We start from the raw sequence: 18,367 nt of genomic DNA on the forward strand, positions 1-18,367 counted from the left end.
GAAGATAGGGCTGGGTGGACAGCTAGTGTAGAGACTACAGTGAGGCAACATTGGGTGACTGGCTGATGGGGAGGGCATGGGAATCTAAGGGAACTGGAAGTAAAGACGAGCTGGGAAGCTTCCAAATGAAAACATCATGTCATTAATAATTTTGCCTATATTTCTTCCTATGTGTATGTGTATTTAGTGCCAAATACTTTAGTAGCAAATCCCTGCTGAGGCTGAGAACTGAGAAGAAACCAGAAAGCAGGAAACTCTGATTTTTAAAAAAATATTCCCTTAAAAAAGGGATTTGAAGACACTAGTTTCTACAATGACTTCTGGCCTCAAACCCATCTTTCCACAATCTGTTCTTTGTTCCTTCGCTCCCCATTCCCTGCCCTAGCATTTTTTTTCTGGAACTGCTCCATCCCAACAGAAGTTTGAGAACTGGACTCTAGAACTCTGAAGTTCAGGTCAGTAATTTGAACTGCCAAGACCACAAAGAAGATTAAAACACAATGTGCCTTCAAGGAAGGCATGACATGGTTGGGAAGAACACACAGACACATGAAATGATAACTGACAACACAATTAAGAAAAGGAAAATGGGAGATTAAAGGTAATATGACCAATGAAGGGCAGAGGATGAGAAAATCCAGAGGAATAAGGGTTATAAGCAAAGCTTCCGGGAAGCTGTTGACTTGATCCATTCCCAAAGAAACAGAGTCTATGTGGAGGTGTACACGCAGGAAACATATTGGGAATCAGTGCGTCTTGGAAATCCTCTTCAGAGGATGAGTGGGGAGAGGGGGTTGCTCAACTGTGATGTAGTTGCAAATGGCCTCTCATTTAGGAGCCGGGGAGCTGAGGTGGCCTTTCAGAGTTGTCTTGAATTGGGGCAAGGAAGCCAGGCCTTTGCAGTTTCCACCGTCAACCAGTCACTGAGTGTAAGCTTCCTCTGGGCGGTGATGTGACCTTGGGCCCAAGAGACTCAGTTGAGAGCCTTTAGCTGCCAGGAGTATCAGCAGCTGGCCGAATGGGTGTCTCAGTCCTCAAGGATGGAGCTGGTATAGTATCATAGCATCTGCTACAGGTATGAATTCATCTAGTCCTGATGTCTATGGGTTGGATTTGTGTGGTTGGAGAAAAGGGAAAGGGATCTCTCTGTCAGAAGGAGGCACAAGATAGGTTTCTTTTTTTTTTTTCCAGTGAGCAGAACACTGTGGCTCTAAGTGAAGGGTATGTGTAGGAAAACAGGCAGGATAAGAAACTAGGAGGAGGGCAAGGGGCTTCCTGCAGAGAATCTTGAACATTAGTCATGCCTGTATGTCATCATTTTCTGAACAAAATATCACATTTCAGCATATAATATCTATTTTTAAATATACACAATTTTTCACCGATATAAATGTAGGAGTGGAGGATATGGGACCACTTGTAATATGAGCAAATTTAAAGTGTGATTTAGGATCATTTGTCACATTTGTTTTCAAATTTGTTTCATTTCCTAACTGGTCATAAGAGTACTGACTCTCTCTCTCTCTCTCTCTCTCTCTATATATATATATATATATATATATATATAAAATAGATATAGATATATATCTTTTTAAATTTCTGGAGTTCAACTATACCATAAGATGAAAAGCCAATCCACAAGTATGGTAAAATCTTGCAGAACAGGATTCAGGGTTTTGAAAGCTGATATTTCCCTGTAACCTGTTCTCCATTTTTCAGAAAACTATATGTCATTCTGAAGGAAAAAGGCTACTTGACCCATTTATATTGGTTTCTAAATGAATGAGAACAGTTAAAATAGGGACATACTATGTGGGTTTGGATAACGGGCACTTGTTTGTAAGGTAATTATTATAAAAAATGCAAGGACACGTTAATTTTTTTTTTTACAGGCTGGGAATTTCACACTTTAAAATGAGAATGGAAAGAGAGTTAGCTACTGAGTGGGATGATGAATGGATGGTGGACAGAGCCAGGACTGAGCCCAAGCACTAGCTCCATATATTCTGTGTTGGATACTTTCCAGGGTAAATAATGAAAATGATGCCACTTGTCTTATTTTTATTCTTTCCATTTGTAGGACTGTGAAATTTATGATCATTTTTTTTTTCTTTACTGAGCTTATTTGGAGGAGTTATTAATTTGGGTAAGATGCTGTAGATTGTTTTGAGAAAAGTTATATAAAGATAAAAAGAATATAAAATAAGAATTCAGTGTCTTGGCGACTGAAAATCAGGTCACTGGTTTACAAGGCATCATCTTCTGCAAAGTACATTTTTAGGGGTAGTTAATTAGAGGACTCAGTAGAGTTTTATACCCCAGTGTGCCTAAGAATCACAAGGAGCTGGATATGGCTCCTAGGGCTTTCTATTTCAGAAGGTTTGATAGAGCTCAGAAATATGCATTTTAACTTGTGTCCTGCCCAGTTCTGAAACAGATGATCTGCTGTCCACATCTAGTGATCACTATGCTTACATATAAAAAGCTTGTCTATCAGGGGTCTGCACATGCCTAGGTCTAGGCAGAAAATAAATAAGAGGGCTGATCTGGCGTAAGTCATTTAGGGCCTGGTGCCAATGCTGGCAAGCTGGAAGGCACATGTAAAGGGTCAGCACTGCCTCAGTTTTAACCGATTGTTGTCATGTGGAAATGTGAATCCAGCATTGCCAGAGAGCCTGATTTTTTTAACAGATGCCAAGAAGCTGGAATTTTCTATGTCTCTGATTATTCAAGGGTTGATATCTAATTGAAAAAACCTAAAGACACTGTGTGCCACAGAAAAAACATATGTGTGTTGGCTTCAGTCTCTGAGAAGCCAGTTTGATGCATCTGGTCTAAAGAAGGAAGGAATACAAGGCTCTGGGATTGTGCAGGGTGAGTTTCAATGCTGTTAAGGCAGAGTGGTCTCAGTTCATTGTTTCTAGAGCAATTGTTTTTAAGTTACCTGCTCTATGGGGTGCCTGGGTGGCTCAGTCGGCTGTCTGCCTTTGGCTCAGGTCATGATCTTGGGATCCTGGAATCCCGCCCCAGATTGGGCACCCTGGTCAGTGGGGAATCTGCTTCTCTCTCTCCCTTTCACACTTTCTCTCAAAAAAAAAAAAAATCTTCAATTACTTGATCTAGGAACTACTTTGGGGCAAACCACAGTGCAGCCATTGAACATACTGCAGCTTGTGCATAGAGTATTTGGCATTTAACAAGAGTAACATATCTATTTTTTTTTTAAAGATTTATTTATTTGGGAGAGAGTGCACATGGACAAGCATAAGCGGGGAGGGACAGACCGAAAGGGAGAGGATCCTCAAGCAGACCCTCTGCTGAACTCGGAGCCTGTCGAGGGGCTTGATCCCAGGACCGCAAGATCATGACCTGAGTAGAAACCAAGAGTTGGAACACTTAATGGACTAGCCACCCAGGTGCCCCAAAGATCCATTATTTTCGATTACTTCCTTAGAGATTTTATTTTCAGATTTGGACAGGGAGGCCGTTGCTGACAGTGTCCTTGGGAAAGGGGAATGGATGGGTTGGGATGGGCTTGAGGACTTGAGCCTAGAGCTGGGAACTGGGTGGGAACAGCAGCAGGGGCAGAGTCTTCCTGAGTTCTTGGGACAGTAATGATGAGGAAATTAGATGAGAGGACCAAAATTCTAACCCAGCCAGACATAGACCCAGAGAGCTGGAATCAGAATGAAGCTGGGAATGATACTTTGAATCAGAGGTCAGCTCATCACAGGGCTTTTTTTTTTTTCTTTCTTTTTTTTTTTTTAAATAAAGCAGTGGGCTTTATTTGAGAAAAGAGCAGTTACATGAATCTCGAGTGATCAGAGTTTTCATCTAAAATATCATTTTATCACTTCTGTGTTCACAGTATTTAAATATGTGTTGTAAACTCTACCTTCCTTTGTGGCCCTCTGTGGACACTGGCTAATGGACATTTGAAGGAGAAAGATGAACTCAGCCAAAGTCTCCTAACTGGAGGCTGGACCTTTGAAATGGCTGCTGAGTGTGAATATAAAATGCTAATTCCAGAGCTTGCCTTCTGCGTCTGGAGGCAGCTCAGTTCAGCTGCGCTGCTGCTGGTGTTGGTTGGGGGAGAGAGGTGGAATGTGTTAGTGGTTCCCAGACATGCTTGAACATCAGTCACAATTCATCCAGGATGAGCTCATAATGTTGTAGTAACAAATAGTCCCTGAATCGTGGGAACTTAATACAACCAAATGTACTTCTTACTCAGACTATGTTGACAAGGTTAGTGGGGAGGGGTAGTGGTGGTGGTGGTGGTGGTGGTGTGTGTGTGTGTGTGTGTGTCTGTGTGCTCACTGTGGTCAGTTGGAGACTCAGGCTGATAGAGGCTTCATTTCCATGTGAGTGCTTCAGTGAAGGGACTGGGCAGAGCCACTTACTGGCTTTTAAGTACCTGCCTGAAAATGACATATGTCACTTCTGCTCACATTTCAAAAGCAAGTCTAACTTCAAAGAGGCAGGAACACGCAATCCTACCACAAGTTTATATGGAATATTTGTGAAGAGCCCTATTAAATACACAACCCTCAAGATTCTGATTCATTTTGTCTTCCCCAGTCATTCTACTAATGCAGATTTGGAAAACTCTGGCCTGTCTAGTTGATCTTTGGAGGAACTGCCCAGCCGAGAGAGTCCTTTTCCTCCTGAAGAGGCACTATACGTAGTGAGTGTAGGATTGCTTTCAGCAGATGTCCAGTCCGATGAACCACTTTTAGTAGCAACTCAACCACTCTTCAAGAGGGAACCAAATGCAAAGTAACTGTATCTTTTATTTCTATTAACAACAAAATACTTACATAATTTCACATCCCATTGCTTTTCAGAGCACATATATTACAAATAAAGAAACTCCACAAACTTTAAAGATTAGTATTTATCAACACTTTTGTACACATACACAAATATTTTAATATAATGGTATCTGAAATGTTATTCATACAATTTTAGCACTGTCATAAGTATTAACTAAAAAGATTCTTTTAAATTTGGTAAAAACCATATATTTTACAATCTTCTATTTACATTTGAAATGTGCTTAAATGTTACAAAAACATTCACTTTGACCTTTAAAATATGTGTACTAGGACTTGGTATTGAACATATTGTAACTGACAGCAAACTTAGGGTTTGCTTTTGAGCTACACATTCATCGGAGTTTCATGGCAAATATTCAGCTTGGCTTCATCAACGTTGCTCAAGAAAAAAAAAAATCATAAGAAATGTGCAAAACCGGAGGCTGGCAAAATTCTCAAGCTAGCGAGGTAAAAAATTATTAACACTATAAAAACTTCAAATAAATTAAATCTTTCTCTTCCCCGAGTTGAGCGGCAAATTCAGAAGGTTCCCTTCGAGGTGTGTCTGATGCAGCAGACCTCCCCTCAAACTTCCTCACTGGCTGAGATGGAGACGGTGGGCAGCGCCGGAGCCGCCCTGCTAATGACTGGAGGGCAGGTTCGCTCCGCTCCGCGCTTTGACGGGTCGTCCCTGTACGTAATCTTCACAGGATGAAACGCAACACGATAAAACAAAATGAAAATACAGAGGTTCATGCTAATATTGCCAAGCACAAAATTAAAACCCAGAGCAGTGCTTTCTTTCTTCCCCACAGGGACATTATGAGTTGTTGAAATTGAGCTTATCAGAGTAGTTCTGGAATTTTTTTCCAAGCCCAGGTCAGAAGTATTTTGGCAAGATTTAAAATAGCTCTGCAATACTCTTCGACTCTCAGATATAAATTTATAAATAATAACTTTATGATTGTAGCTGAGTAATTCCAGAATTTCATTTTATTCTAAAAGTTTGCAGTTTATACTGTCAAAATACCCAAAACGGGAAACACCTGAAGGCTCATTTAAGTGTCTGCATTAATGGAAATATAAGAAAAAATACACCTTGACCTGATTTTACTTTGAAAATAATATTAACGTGTCTAAATAATACCTTCCTGTCATATAGGTGCAAATAATGGTATGTAAATATGATAACAACAGTAGAAACCCCAGGCATCTCTAAAGGGTATCTCTGTAAAGAAGAGACTTAATGAATATTTCAAATTTCTGGTTATGAAGATTTTCCTGCTTACTTGACATATTGCTATGGTTTAGCTTTAACCCTCCTCCAAGACAGATTAACAGCTCTCTTTGCACAGAGCACGAAGCATCTGGGTATCCTAGACTGCCAATAAATTCTCCTTACGATCAATGCCACAAGTTCTGCTTAAATAATTTGGGAAATAATGTGTCTGCAGAATATCTGAAACTCCCAGAGTGATATGCCTTTGCGTCTTGCCTGCGTGGCACCATAACAGTGTGGATCCAATCCTTTCTCTGTATTTTATATTTAAGATTCGTTACTGCCATTGATTTTGCCGTACTATCAGTGTCAGTGCTGAAACAGACTCCAAGTGAGCGTCTTGTATTTATGTTTCATCCAGTTACTTACATGTATCACCATTTTGGCCTCCATCGAAGGAGGCTTTTATGTTTTTTGGCTACATATAAACTAGTGTGGTATTCTGGCTGCCTATAATATAAGGTAGTTGTTTGCCTGTCACTTTAGCCACCCTAACTGCTTCCTCCCAATATCTCCATTTTACACACTAGCATCCACTTTATCCTACCCCATCTCTTCCGTATGCTGAAGTTTCTTTCACTAAGGAGGTGGCTTCAGGATACCCTCTTAGCTATGACTTTTCTGGACACTCTAGGAGCAAATTTCATAATTAATTCTATTCCTATTTTTAAAAAATTTCTATCTATTCTAATGCTATTTCTATTTTTACAAGTAGAATTTCTCTCTTCACTCTAAGTATATATGTAATTTTTTGCCAGAACATGTCATGAATATAAAGGTATGTGAATGTATTCACGCATCACAAGATTGTGCTAAAATTTGACTACCTTTCCCTCCACTAGAGGAACCCAATCATTATGACCAGATTCCTTTTCTTAATAAAATTGAGAAAAGAAGCAAACAATTTTTTGTTGTTGTTGTAAAACTGAACTGAGACAACACCCATTTTTAAAAATACTAGGGACTTTACAGATCTTAATCATTGGCTAGCTCTTTCTGATTTCAGGAAATTGTTCATTACAACCAACGAATAACACTTATCAACGGTTGTCAAGAAAATAGCTAATTTCACTCTAGATATCTTATAGTTTTGCTATAGACAAACTTACACTTATGACTGATGATTATTAACTAGTTTCTCCTCTGGAATCTCTTTTGCAGAGCTAGTAGTTAATACTTTGTCCTAATTTTAATCTAAGGTAGAAATGTGGAATGCTCATGTAATAGAGTAAATCATTTTTAAGGAAAACTTTTTTTGAAGGTATCATGTATATTGTTGTCATTGTCCCATATATAAATACTGATGTGACAGATCCTCAGGACTAGGAGAAAGTTTATCTTTCCTGCCAACAGATCTGTTTTTTACTGAATAATAAGATCTATGCAATCCATCCGTTTCTTTTCTTTGTATCAGTTGCCAGGAAGCATAAAGTCAAACTTTGCTTTTTTTAGTAAAGGTTTCCTGGAAAAGGATTAGTTTTCTCTCCTCCTAATCAGCTGGTTCTTAACTTTGTGTGAAAGAATTGGTTGTTGTTGTTGTTGTTTTTTTGTTGTTGTTGCAATTTGAGGTACACTGAATCTTTGTTTTGGATACAGCTGACCTCAAATACATTTTACAAATTGGTAGAGTATGAATTTTCTTTTTAAAAGCTAAGTTGTTGGGATGTCTGTTTGGCTCAGTTGGTAGATCATACAACTCTCAATTACAAGATTGTGAGTTAAAGCCCCATGTTGGGCATAGAGCCTACTTAAAAAAAATAAAAGGTAAGCTTTTAACTTTAATCAGCAGGCTTTTTTTTTTTTTCCATATCAGCCTATCTTGAATGGAAATAAAGTTGTTGTAATTAAATAAACACTCAGAGAACACTAGCCCCACTATGGAGGTGTCTGGGGGAATATGAACAAGTAGGAAGAGAGAGGCAGACCAAAAGGCCACAAAGGACAGTGTAGACATAAGGAAAGAAAAACATACCACTTTTGCTTATAGTACTGAGGGAAATACTAGACACAGAGGAACAGAAGCTGTACAGACATGGACCGTGACAGAGCTGCCAGGAAAAAAAGAGAAAAGCATTTTTTGCCCGAAGTTTCAAGGTCAGATGCAATTTACAGTTGGAAACAAGCATTTCTTCACCACCTTTTCCAACCTTAAGATCCATCGCTTGTTCTTTTTGTTTCACTCTCACATGTATGATTACCCCCATGCAATCGAGACATCTCTCTTGAGTTTTTAATTCCCATCACCCCTTCATGATCCCAAACCACTAATAACAATCCCTCATTGAGGAACCCTATCCAGGGAGATTAATGATCTCCAACATAAATCAATTAACCAATTTCTTCCTCTAGCTACTTTGGAGAGTTTAAAATGTGGGTAAAAGGAGATGGAAAAGAAGAAAAGAGAAACAATGAGAAATGCACTTGGAAGAAAACATGCATGGGATACATTTCATGCTTTGTGGATAGTATTGATAGTGCTAGGCCATTTAAAGAAATGAAGGGCTACTAATTTTTAATGAGTGGCTACTATCCATGAGGCACTGTTAGATTTTTCAAATTTTTCTGCTCAGTTATTCTGTAAAGAGCACATCTTACTCCTGGAGGAGACCATGGGTAGTAAGATGTCCAGATCGAGTGCGAGAGGTGATGGATGCTGGGAAGCCAAAGAATGGCCCTTGGCTTTCGACCACTTGATTCTCAGCAACTCAAAAGGTACTGTGATTAATGAATATCCAGATTTTGTGCACAGCCTTATGGAACATGCTGGATGCATGGATGATCTGCTGGTGGGGTAGAGGATTAAGTTTTACCCAATTCTGCACATCTTCAGGAATTCCCCAGGCTCGGTAGATGTAAAGCTGTGACCCCTAGACCTGGTGTTCTTCCTGAGTATGGTAAAGAGACCCCTGGTGGCAGACTCTGGAGCTGCACCTCACAGCCAGGGCATTGTGAGGTCCTACATCAGGGGTGACAAGGAGTGGCAGCAAACCTAGTGGAATGTTACCCAGTGTTCCTTGGTGTCTAAAAGGTTCCATCTATTCTAGAAAACCAACTGCTCATATGGTTTGGATAAACATACCTGAAAACTTTGGAAATTACCTGGATTCTCATCTTTTTTTTCTATAGATTTTTTTCCCCCAACCTGATCTCTGCTTTGAGAGGCAAAGGGTGTTGTACATGGAGAAATGAGCAACTCCGTGCTCATGGTGTTCATGTAAGAAAAGAGACATTTACAGTACTTCTGGCACTGGGGATAGAATGAACAGTTTCTATGAACTGGCAGCTTGGGCCACCTCAAGCCAAGTCTTACCTGCTCATTCATGATTGTAGAGAGTTCACTGAGCATGTCCTTATAATGGGACCTCAGTTCTTCCTGGTACTCCAGCTGATCCTCCTTGATGAGCCGCTCGTTCACATCAAGGGCCTGCCCACACGCATCTGCAAACTGCCTTTAGTGACAGCAAAAAGCAAATTACCAATCAGCCGTAGAAAGGGGTGGCTCCAAATCAGGCTGTGGAGAGAGTCTGCTCCCTGGAGGAGGTGAGCTCAGGCGGCTCCTGCCTGAAGGAGCTCCAGAACATTCCAACACAGAAAAACCTACCTGAAGATTTCCTTCAAAAGTTTTACTTGGTTGTCGGGGTACCTCTTTGCATTGGTTTCTTCAAGAAAAGCTCGTGCGTAGGCCATTGGCCCAGCATTAACCTATTGGGGAGAAGAGAATTGGCTGAGCAGGATGCCATCTCTTCCTTGGATGGCGCCTTCTCCACCGCGGGAAGGAGTAGCACCAATCCCACAGCACCCAAATTCTCTCACAGAGCCCGGTGATCTACTGATGTGCTGTCTTATCTGCTGTCCCCCAACTCAGTAGTCAGTAAGCTCCGGAAGGACGCATCTGGGTGCTGTACTCCACGGTCACCCTTCGCAAACTGTCACTTGCCCACAGTTTCTCATTTTTGTCATATCTGCGCTTGGCTTGCCCCGTTATTTTTGCACCATCTTTGAAAACTAGACTCATTTTTATTTACTGAAATACATTTTATTTTAACATCTGTGAAATCAACTGTTTGATGTGCTACTTTTTTTTTTCTATTCACCTGACAGTAAACACTGATCTATTAGTAAGAGATATTCCACGGTGGTGATGGTGTACGCGCCGCCCCAGGAAACACTGTTTGGCTGTATTGCACTTGGCAGTCCGGCCTAGATTCTGGCCGGAGGATGAATTTATCAGATTTGCTGAATGAATGCACAATGCCAGGTCCCGTTCACGCGCACACACAGGAGTAGGCTCACACTCATGAAGAAGTCCATATTCTTTAGTGTTTATAGCCTTTTACTGTGACTGTGGGGCTTGGAAGGAATAAGGTCCCAGAAGGAAGCTAATACTGTATTGGAGCTGTCTTCACATGCCCTTGCGGGCCAGGGATTGCCCGCATGGTAGGATGAGTAAACGTTATGGATACTCTCCTCTGCTTCTCCAGATCCAGAATCCACTTTCCTCGACACAGCTATGTGCTGAATGAAGCGGTTTTGTCTGGAGTATAGCAATGGTTCTTTTGCCTTCTGACTTTAAAAGATTTATTATTATTACTATTTTGAGTCAGTCATGGGGAAAAAACGAGAGGTAGGTAGCAGGTCAATATCAGGATCAGCATTACTGATTTTTCCTTTTGCCCTGGGCTCCAATGTAGTTCCACATGGCATGGTTACTGGCCTGCCTTTATTTAAAATGTGAACAGTTGGTTCATTATAAATTTTTGGCATTATTTTTTTATTTAAAAAAATACTGCATTAATATTATTTTATCTTGGGTACTGAGTCTTTTGATGCCCACTTAAATTCTGTGCCCAAGGTGAGCACCTCACCTGTCTCTCCCTAGTCCCAGCTGGTCAGGGTCTTTTTGGCCCCAGGGTTTCCTCCTTGTGGTCCTCTATCTAGCAGAGGCACACCTGTCTGTCTCACCAGCTGGCTCTCCCAGCTCTCTCTCTGCTTCCATTCACTCTTCTCTCCCCTCAGTGTTCAGGGGGTAACATTCTTGCTAGCGCCTGCGCCCACCTTGTTGGTTTTCCTAAATACTGCTTATGCTTTTGCAAATAGTCTGTTTGTCATATTTTCTTTAATCACCCACTGCGAGCAGGCCATCTGCTTCTTCTCGGGCCTCTGATAGATAAATACCAACACACATCTTATGAACTAATACACATTTTTAAAAAATTTTGTTTTGAAACACTTTCATAAGGCTCTTACTGACAGATATTTATGGGAGAGCCACATTTATTATTCATTAATTAATTCATTGGTTAGATTTTAGAATATAGAACGTAGTTTATCCAGAGAAGATGGGAAAGGAGGATTGAGGATGAAGAAATTTTATTTCGGCTAAAAAAAAAAAAAAGGTTTATCTCCTGGTGTTTGGCAGCATCCATGTGTATTTACAGCGAAACAAGATTTTAAAGACTCAGATAAAGTAGTTGGATGGTAGCACACAAAGAACAGTGTCTCTTATCCCCTTTGTAAAAAATTTCTAGGGCTTTTTATACCAGGTTCCACTTTATACCAAGTGGGTCTCCACTCTGAATGTGCCTACCTTCACGCTGACACTTCCTTGGACTTTGAGCTGCAGTCTAATCATGTCCACCTCATCCATCGTGCAAAGCTGGTTAAGCTCAGAAACTTTCTTGGACATCTCATCAATCGCCACTTCGATAGGATTCAGTTCTGTGCTCGACTGGCTTATGACTTGTATTCTCTTCTTCACATATGGGAACAAGTGACTCGCTGTGCAAAAGCAATGCAAGAAAATGTAAAGGTTGAGGGTTAGTGAGTCTGGGGTGCCCCTGAAGGTCCAGACGATCTTCTATTTTTTTTTTTTTTTTGCACACAGCACCTTCCACCCTGCATGGATTCTGTATATGTGAGTTATTTTTCCTCCAGTGTATCATGGTGTCTCACATCTCTTAGCTTTGGGCCCAGCTACTGTTGCCTGGCTTGCTTTTCTACATTCAGCTAGCCAACAAATCCTCATCTCTGGGCTGGGTTAAGGCCTTTTGAGTCTCGAAACACTGGAAGGATTATAGCTCCCCCCCCCACCACCACTTACAATTCAAACAAAAACTATACTAAACCACACTAAAGAATGCTTAAATGTATACTCAATAGCTTATAATATAATAGCTTTGTTCTAATTTTTTGATGATAAAAGTTCTGGAAGAGTTTACCGAAGGTGAATGTTTCCTATGATTTGGGTCACTGCTATTCTTGTATCTATGGTGCAATCCAGGACTGCTCGTCTCTCAAGATTCATCCAGAACACCTTTGCTCATCTTTCTCTTTGGTCTGCTTTAGGAGCCCCATCCCCGCACCTCAGGCCGATTTCCGGTGCCTTCCCATTTTCTTTCTCATGCTATGCTCACCTGGATTTCTTGCTTTACTTGGCTTTCTCCTACCAGATCACGGCCACCTTGAGGGCAAGACTCGTGGTTCATTTATTTAAATTCCCAGAAGAGTGCCCAGCACCTCGCAGGCCCTCATGGCATGTTCGCTGAATGCGGGAAAGGATGACTACCTCATAGAACAGATCTAGATGGTACTGGAAGGGACGTGGGAGGTCATCCCCCTGCCTTCAGTTTACACACGAGGATCCTGAATTCCAACGTGGTTTAGAAACTGGCCCCAAAGCACACAATTCTGCGAGCTGCTAACCCTGAAGTAACTGGGAGCAGGCTCAGGGAGAGAGCAGCGGGAAGTTCCCAGGACGCGGACACCAGACCTTGATGGTCGGAACGTCTAAAGGGAAGAGGTGCATCAACTAACTCTACTGAGAATGTCTCTTCTCGTCAACTTCCCAAGGGAGGGGAAAGCGGCCCTTCCCAGCAAACATTTCTAAGCCCATCCTGGCTACTTGTCGGCCATCCTGAAACCCCGCGAGAGCCACTAAGCCCCCGGAAGAGAGGGATGTGCATGGCGGCCGGCACTTACTGGTCAGGACCGTGCGCCGCTTGCACTGCTCCTCCACCCCGCCGTGCTTCTTGCCCGACAGTGTGAAGGGCGTCTCGAAGACGAAGCGGTTGATGTTGTGGTGCATTTCAAAATCCGTCTTCCGGTCCTCAATTTCCTTTTCCTCAAAGAACGGCGTGACATAGGTCACCTGGATGTAGGCATATTTGGGGTCCAAGTCCTTGGGGTTTACCTGGGTTAACACATAATGTCAGAAGGAGTGGTGAGCCCCAGGTACTCCTGGAAGCAAGCAGGAAGCTCTGCGTTCCCCCAGCTGGCATCCCGAGGGGCCTGTCCCTGTTCCCTTGAGGAAAGATAGGCGATCGGATCATTTCAGAGCTGGGTGAACTGAAGTGACAGGAAGGGGAACTTGGCTGGACCATGGTCAAGATGGCGGCAGAGGTAGGATTGGAACCAGCCCTCCAAGGAGCTGAGGTTCTTCGAAACCTAAGTACCTGGCTAGGGCATATCATTTATTTTCTTAAAGATTTTATTTATTTATTTGACAGAGAGAGACACACCGAGAGAGGGAACACAAGCAGGGGGAGTGAGAGAGGGAGAAGCAGGCTTCCCGCGGAGCAGGGAGCCCGATATGGGGCTCGAGCCCAGGACCCTGGGATCATGACCTGAGAGGAAGGCAGATGCTTAACAATGAGCCACCCAGGCGCCCCTGGGGCATATCATTTAATCTTTGATCTTCTTTCTTTTCTGGAATGAATGCCCACTACCTTTGTCTAGAATACAAGCTTCTCGAGAGTAAAAATATATCTCTTGGTCCCTCTACAATTCAGCCTTGGGCTGGGGCCATGGGCTCTGGGTTTGTAATGGGGAAGGAGGTTCTTTGTCTGTTTAGGGGATTAACTGGTTTGCCTATCTAATGAGTGCCAATATTTTTATGTTCTGTTTTTCTAATTCTTTTATTTGCAATAAATCGTCCTAGATAGTTTCTTTACTAACTCTGCTTTGGTGAATAGGCTTCTCAAACAGCAAGGAAGGCAGGTTGGGGTCCCCAAGAACAGCCAGGGAATGGCTCTTGCTGTTTCTCAAGGGTGGAAGAGATGAGTCTCAGCCTCTTTTCTAATGATTTCTGGAAGAATTTTCCAACTTCCTCCAGCTTTCTCCGTCTGTTTACCCGCTCACTGCTTATCTGATTCCAGAGATTTGAGGAAGCTTGAGAACTTCTTTGTAATGCTCCTAAAAATTATACTGTAGGATGATTATAGATAGATGCACTGTAGATAAATTGTAGATAAATACATTGTAAGATAATTGTAACCACTTTACAGATTTAAAAAAAAAAAACAAAAAGAAAGGAGATTCAGAGTGGCCACCCAGTTTCTCCAAGAGGGATCATCAGCTGATAGGTGGTATTCTGGTGGAATGAAGACTCCAGTGGTCTGACACCAAATTCGACATTTTTCTCATCCCACTAGGAACTCTGTCTGTGCTTCCTATTTAGGAGAGCCACCGTGAGTGTGGTTCCAGTTCTGTCCACCTTCACGGGGAAGGGGATTGTACCTTTCCAGCTAAGGGGGAGAATGATGAGCACATTGTCACAACTTCTGCCCAGGTCCAGCAGTCTCGGGCCGACCCCTCCAAATACGAATTACGTAAAAGAGGACAGGGGAAAAAGACCTTTTCTTTTGTGGCCCAGGAGCAGCCTATACACTTGGGCACAAATCAGCTTTTCTGGCTCCCTCGCTCTGCCACCCTCTTCTATCCAACCTGTGTTTCTAAGATCTGCCACGCTCTGAACACACCTCCCCCTTTCATTCCTCCTTGGCATTGCCTGTGCTGAGCTTCTCAGAACGCCCTTTGCTTCCAGCAAACACCTTCTCACTCTGCAATTCCCAGAGCAAACATTCTCTGTGGAGCATTGCCCAGCCAAGAATGAGCTGTTCAGGGAGCCCTGAGCTTTCTCCGTGTGACTTGGACCATGCCTCCTGTGGTACTTCACTGGACTCTATTTAATTAACTGTTTGCATGTACCTTCTCTTCTTCTATTTATTTATTTGAGAGATAGAGCAGAGTGAGCAAGAGAGAACATGAGTGGGGGGGCCAGAGGAAGAGGGAGAAGCAGGCTCCCCGCTGAGCAGGGGGCCCACGCGGAGATCATGACCTGAGACCAAGGCAGACGCTTAACTGACTGAACCACCCAGGTGTCCTGTACCCTTCTCTTCTTAACCCCATGTGAACTATGAGCTATGAAAGGAAGAGACTCTATGTGTTCTAGCTCCTAGTTCTGGGCCTGGCATGCAGTAGGTACTGGATAAAATTTGGCTAAATGAATGAAAGCATATTAGAAGATTTGCAGTAATCTAACCAGAGGATGTAAGTCCTCGCTTCATGGAGCCATGAGGAAGTAAAATAAATGTTCACAGGTTAATACAAGTCTGCCACTGTCACAGAGGACAAATTCCAAAATTAATATGACTCCTGAAGGCCTCCATGACTGAATAAATATGTTTTGCTGTTTCTTCCAACTCCAACATTGGGCCCAGTAGCTGTAACCCTTAGATTGCTACTCAAATGCAAATGACCTATGGCAGAAGTAGAGAATTCAGTAAATTGTTTCTAAGATTACCTAAAAGTTACTCGAATAAACATGTGTAACGTTATGGACAAAAGAAAAAAAATCACTCATCAACCAGCCAATAAACAAACAAACAAAACATCCAAAATAGTTCAGGTGGTTTACTTTGCACAGTCAGGGAGAAAATGAAAACTTTAACAAATATAGTTAAAAAATAAAAAAAAAATTAAGTCAATTTCTCACATTTGCGTGAATACTGATTTTCCTTTACCTTGTTGGAATCCTGGATTATCTTCACATTGTCTGCTCCGAATTTATCTGCATAGAGCTTGAGCAGTCTTTGGGAAATCTCAGAGAGGCCTGTCAGCTTAGGCTCTTTATAAATATACTCTTTACCTTCCTCCTCTTCAAAAAAGCCCTATGGGAGAGACATAACGAGCCACCAACTTTACCAGGGAACTTGAATTGCAAATCACAAACAAAACAAAAACTCTTTACTTAAACAATACATCCAGTCTTTCCTGGTCATCCAAGCCATTGATTAGCAGCACCCTATAAAATTCACAATCAGAGAAAATGTCAAGTAAAGAAAACAAAATATCATGTTAGAATCAGTCATTAATGAAACACTCCCGACCAGGCCAAAGATCCTTATGAGATAATCTTACACCTATTTTCTCTGTTTGTAGAAATCAGTGGTAAGACCTACTTGCATATATTTTGGGAGAAGAATGCCCTCATGTGGCAGCCTGGGGTAGAACACAGTCTGGAATAATTTTTGGCCTTTTTAAATAAGGTTTTCTGCACGTCTTTGAAACTAGCATAGGAAACTCTGCATGTCATGTAAAGGTATCTAAAGCTATGCGTTGATATGCATCCCACATCGTGTTAGATGTAAAGGCTTCATACTTTGGATCGTTGTCATCACAGAAATGACATATGGTATACTCCCAAATACTGCTATTTTAAAAATAACTGTAATATGTCTTCAGAGGCCCGATGCAACCATATGCAATTTCATCACTCAGTTGACTTTACTAATAGATCTTTTACATTTTTGCAAAGCTAGAATTGGGATTGAAAATAGTAACCATGCCATTGTTTTTATGCCACAGGAGCAAACAGGTTTTAGCCTCTACTAATTTTAGTTGTCTGATTTGAAACCAGGGGAAGGTAGGATTCTATTATCTGAGGATAACTCAGTGAGGCAGTCTTCATAACTCCTTCTTTTTGAAGAGACACAGATGCATCTTTTCTGTGGAATACATGTGAACTCAGAATACTAGATGAAGTCGGGAGTTAAGGACCCAAGCGCATACGCTTTTCTCCTGACTGCAGAATTTACCTCATGAAAACAGTTTCGAGGGCCAGGTGAAGATTCTGGAGGTCAGAAAGAATCTTAGCTATACTTTTTTTGTTTTTATCACTTGTGACTAAAAAAAATATTCATTACATGTAAAAAAAACATGCATAAAGTGCTCTAATGCTATCTTGTTGGCTCGTGTCAGGTGATCTAAGAATAATGATCAAAAGGCACATCTGTCTGGGACCTTATACTTGCAAAACACTTTCCTCTAGGTGTGACCACTGTGAGCAGCGTACTTTGTATCATAAGTGGGCGCAACTGAAGACGACAAACAAGGCACATTCATCAGCACAGGCTTTGTCAAGCAGGTGGTTGCCTGTTTCCTCGTGCATTTTCCGAATCGACTTTGGGCTTTTTAAAGGCAGAGAAGGGTCTTTTTCCAACAGCACATATTCAGTGTTTAACACAGTGCTGGTCTTTAGGAACTTCACTCTACATTTGTCGAATGAATACACAGATGAATGGAATAGTTCTCAGAGGGCATACATCTTAAAAGGGTATATTTACACCAGGTAGAACTGGAAAAGGTTCCACGGATTTTAATCAAGATTTTTTATTGAACGATTTCTTTGAGAATGTTCAAGACCAAACACAGCTGAATATATGAGTGCCCTGACCCCAAACTGCTTTAAGAAGAGGCAACCCACAGAATGGGAGAAGATATTTGCAAATGACACTACAGATAAAGGGCTGGTATCCAAGATCTATAAAGAACTTCTCAAACTCAACACCCAAAAAACAAATAATCAAGTCAAAAAGTGGGCAGAAGATATGAAAAGACACTTCTCTGAAGAAGACATACAAATGGCTAACAGACATGTGAAAAAATGTTCATCATCATTAGCCATCAGGGAAATTCAAATCAAAACCACATTGAGATACCACCTTACACCAGTTAGAATGGCAAAAATGGACAGGGGAAACAACAAATGTTGGAGAGGATGTGGAGAAAGAGGAAACCTCTTACACTGTTGGTGGGAATGCAAGCTGGTACAGCCACTTTGGAAAACAGTGTGGAGGTTCCTCAAAAAGTTAAAAAAAAGAGCTACCCTATGACCCAGCAATTGCACTTCTGGGTATTTACCCCAAAGACACAGATGTAGTGAAAAGAAGGGCCATATGCACCCCAATGTTCATAGCGGCAATGTCCTCAATAGCCAAACTGTGGAAAGAGCCGAGATGCCCTTCAACAGACGAATGGATAAAGAAGATGTGGTCCATATATACAATGGAATATTACTCAGCCACCAGAAAGGATGAACACCCAACTTTTGCATCAATATGGATGGGACTGGAGGAGATTATGCTAAGTGAAATAAGTCAAGCAGAGAAAGCCAATTATCATATGGTTTCACTTATTTGTGGAACATAAGGAA

At 41.6% G+C, this 18,367-nt stretch overlaps 1 protein-coding gene across 1 annotated transcript in view; it reads right to left on the reverse strand.

The window, feature by feature from the left end:
* Positions 1-4,780: 4,780 nt before the first annotated feature.
* DOCK10 (dedicator of cytokinesis 10) overlaps positions 4,781-18,367 on the reverse strand; it is a 263,739-nt gene continuing 250,152 nt past the window's right edge. The window contains 6 exon segments of the mRNA XM_035726538.1: positions 4,781-5,519; positions 9,407-9,545; positions 9,698-9,798; positions 11,684-11,874; positions 13,075-13,285; positions 15,897-16,043. Coding sequence (XP_035582431.1) covers positions 5,403-5,519; positions 9,407-9,545; positions 9,698-9,798; positions 11,684-11,874; positions 13,075-13,285; positions 15,897-16,043 — 906 coding nt within the window. The 3' untranslated portion in view covers positions 4,781-5,402.

Source organism: Zalophus californianus, chromosome 3 (genome assembly GCF_009762305.2).
Source record: "Zalophus californianus isolate mZalCal1 chromosome 3, mZalCal1.pri.v2, whole genome shotgun sequence".
NCBI lineage: Eukaryota > Metazoa > Chordata > Mammalia > Carnivora > Otariidae > Zalophus > Zalophus californianus.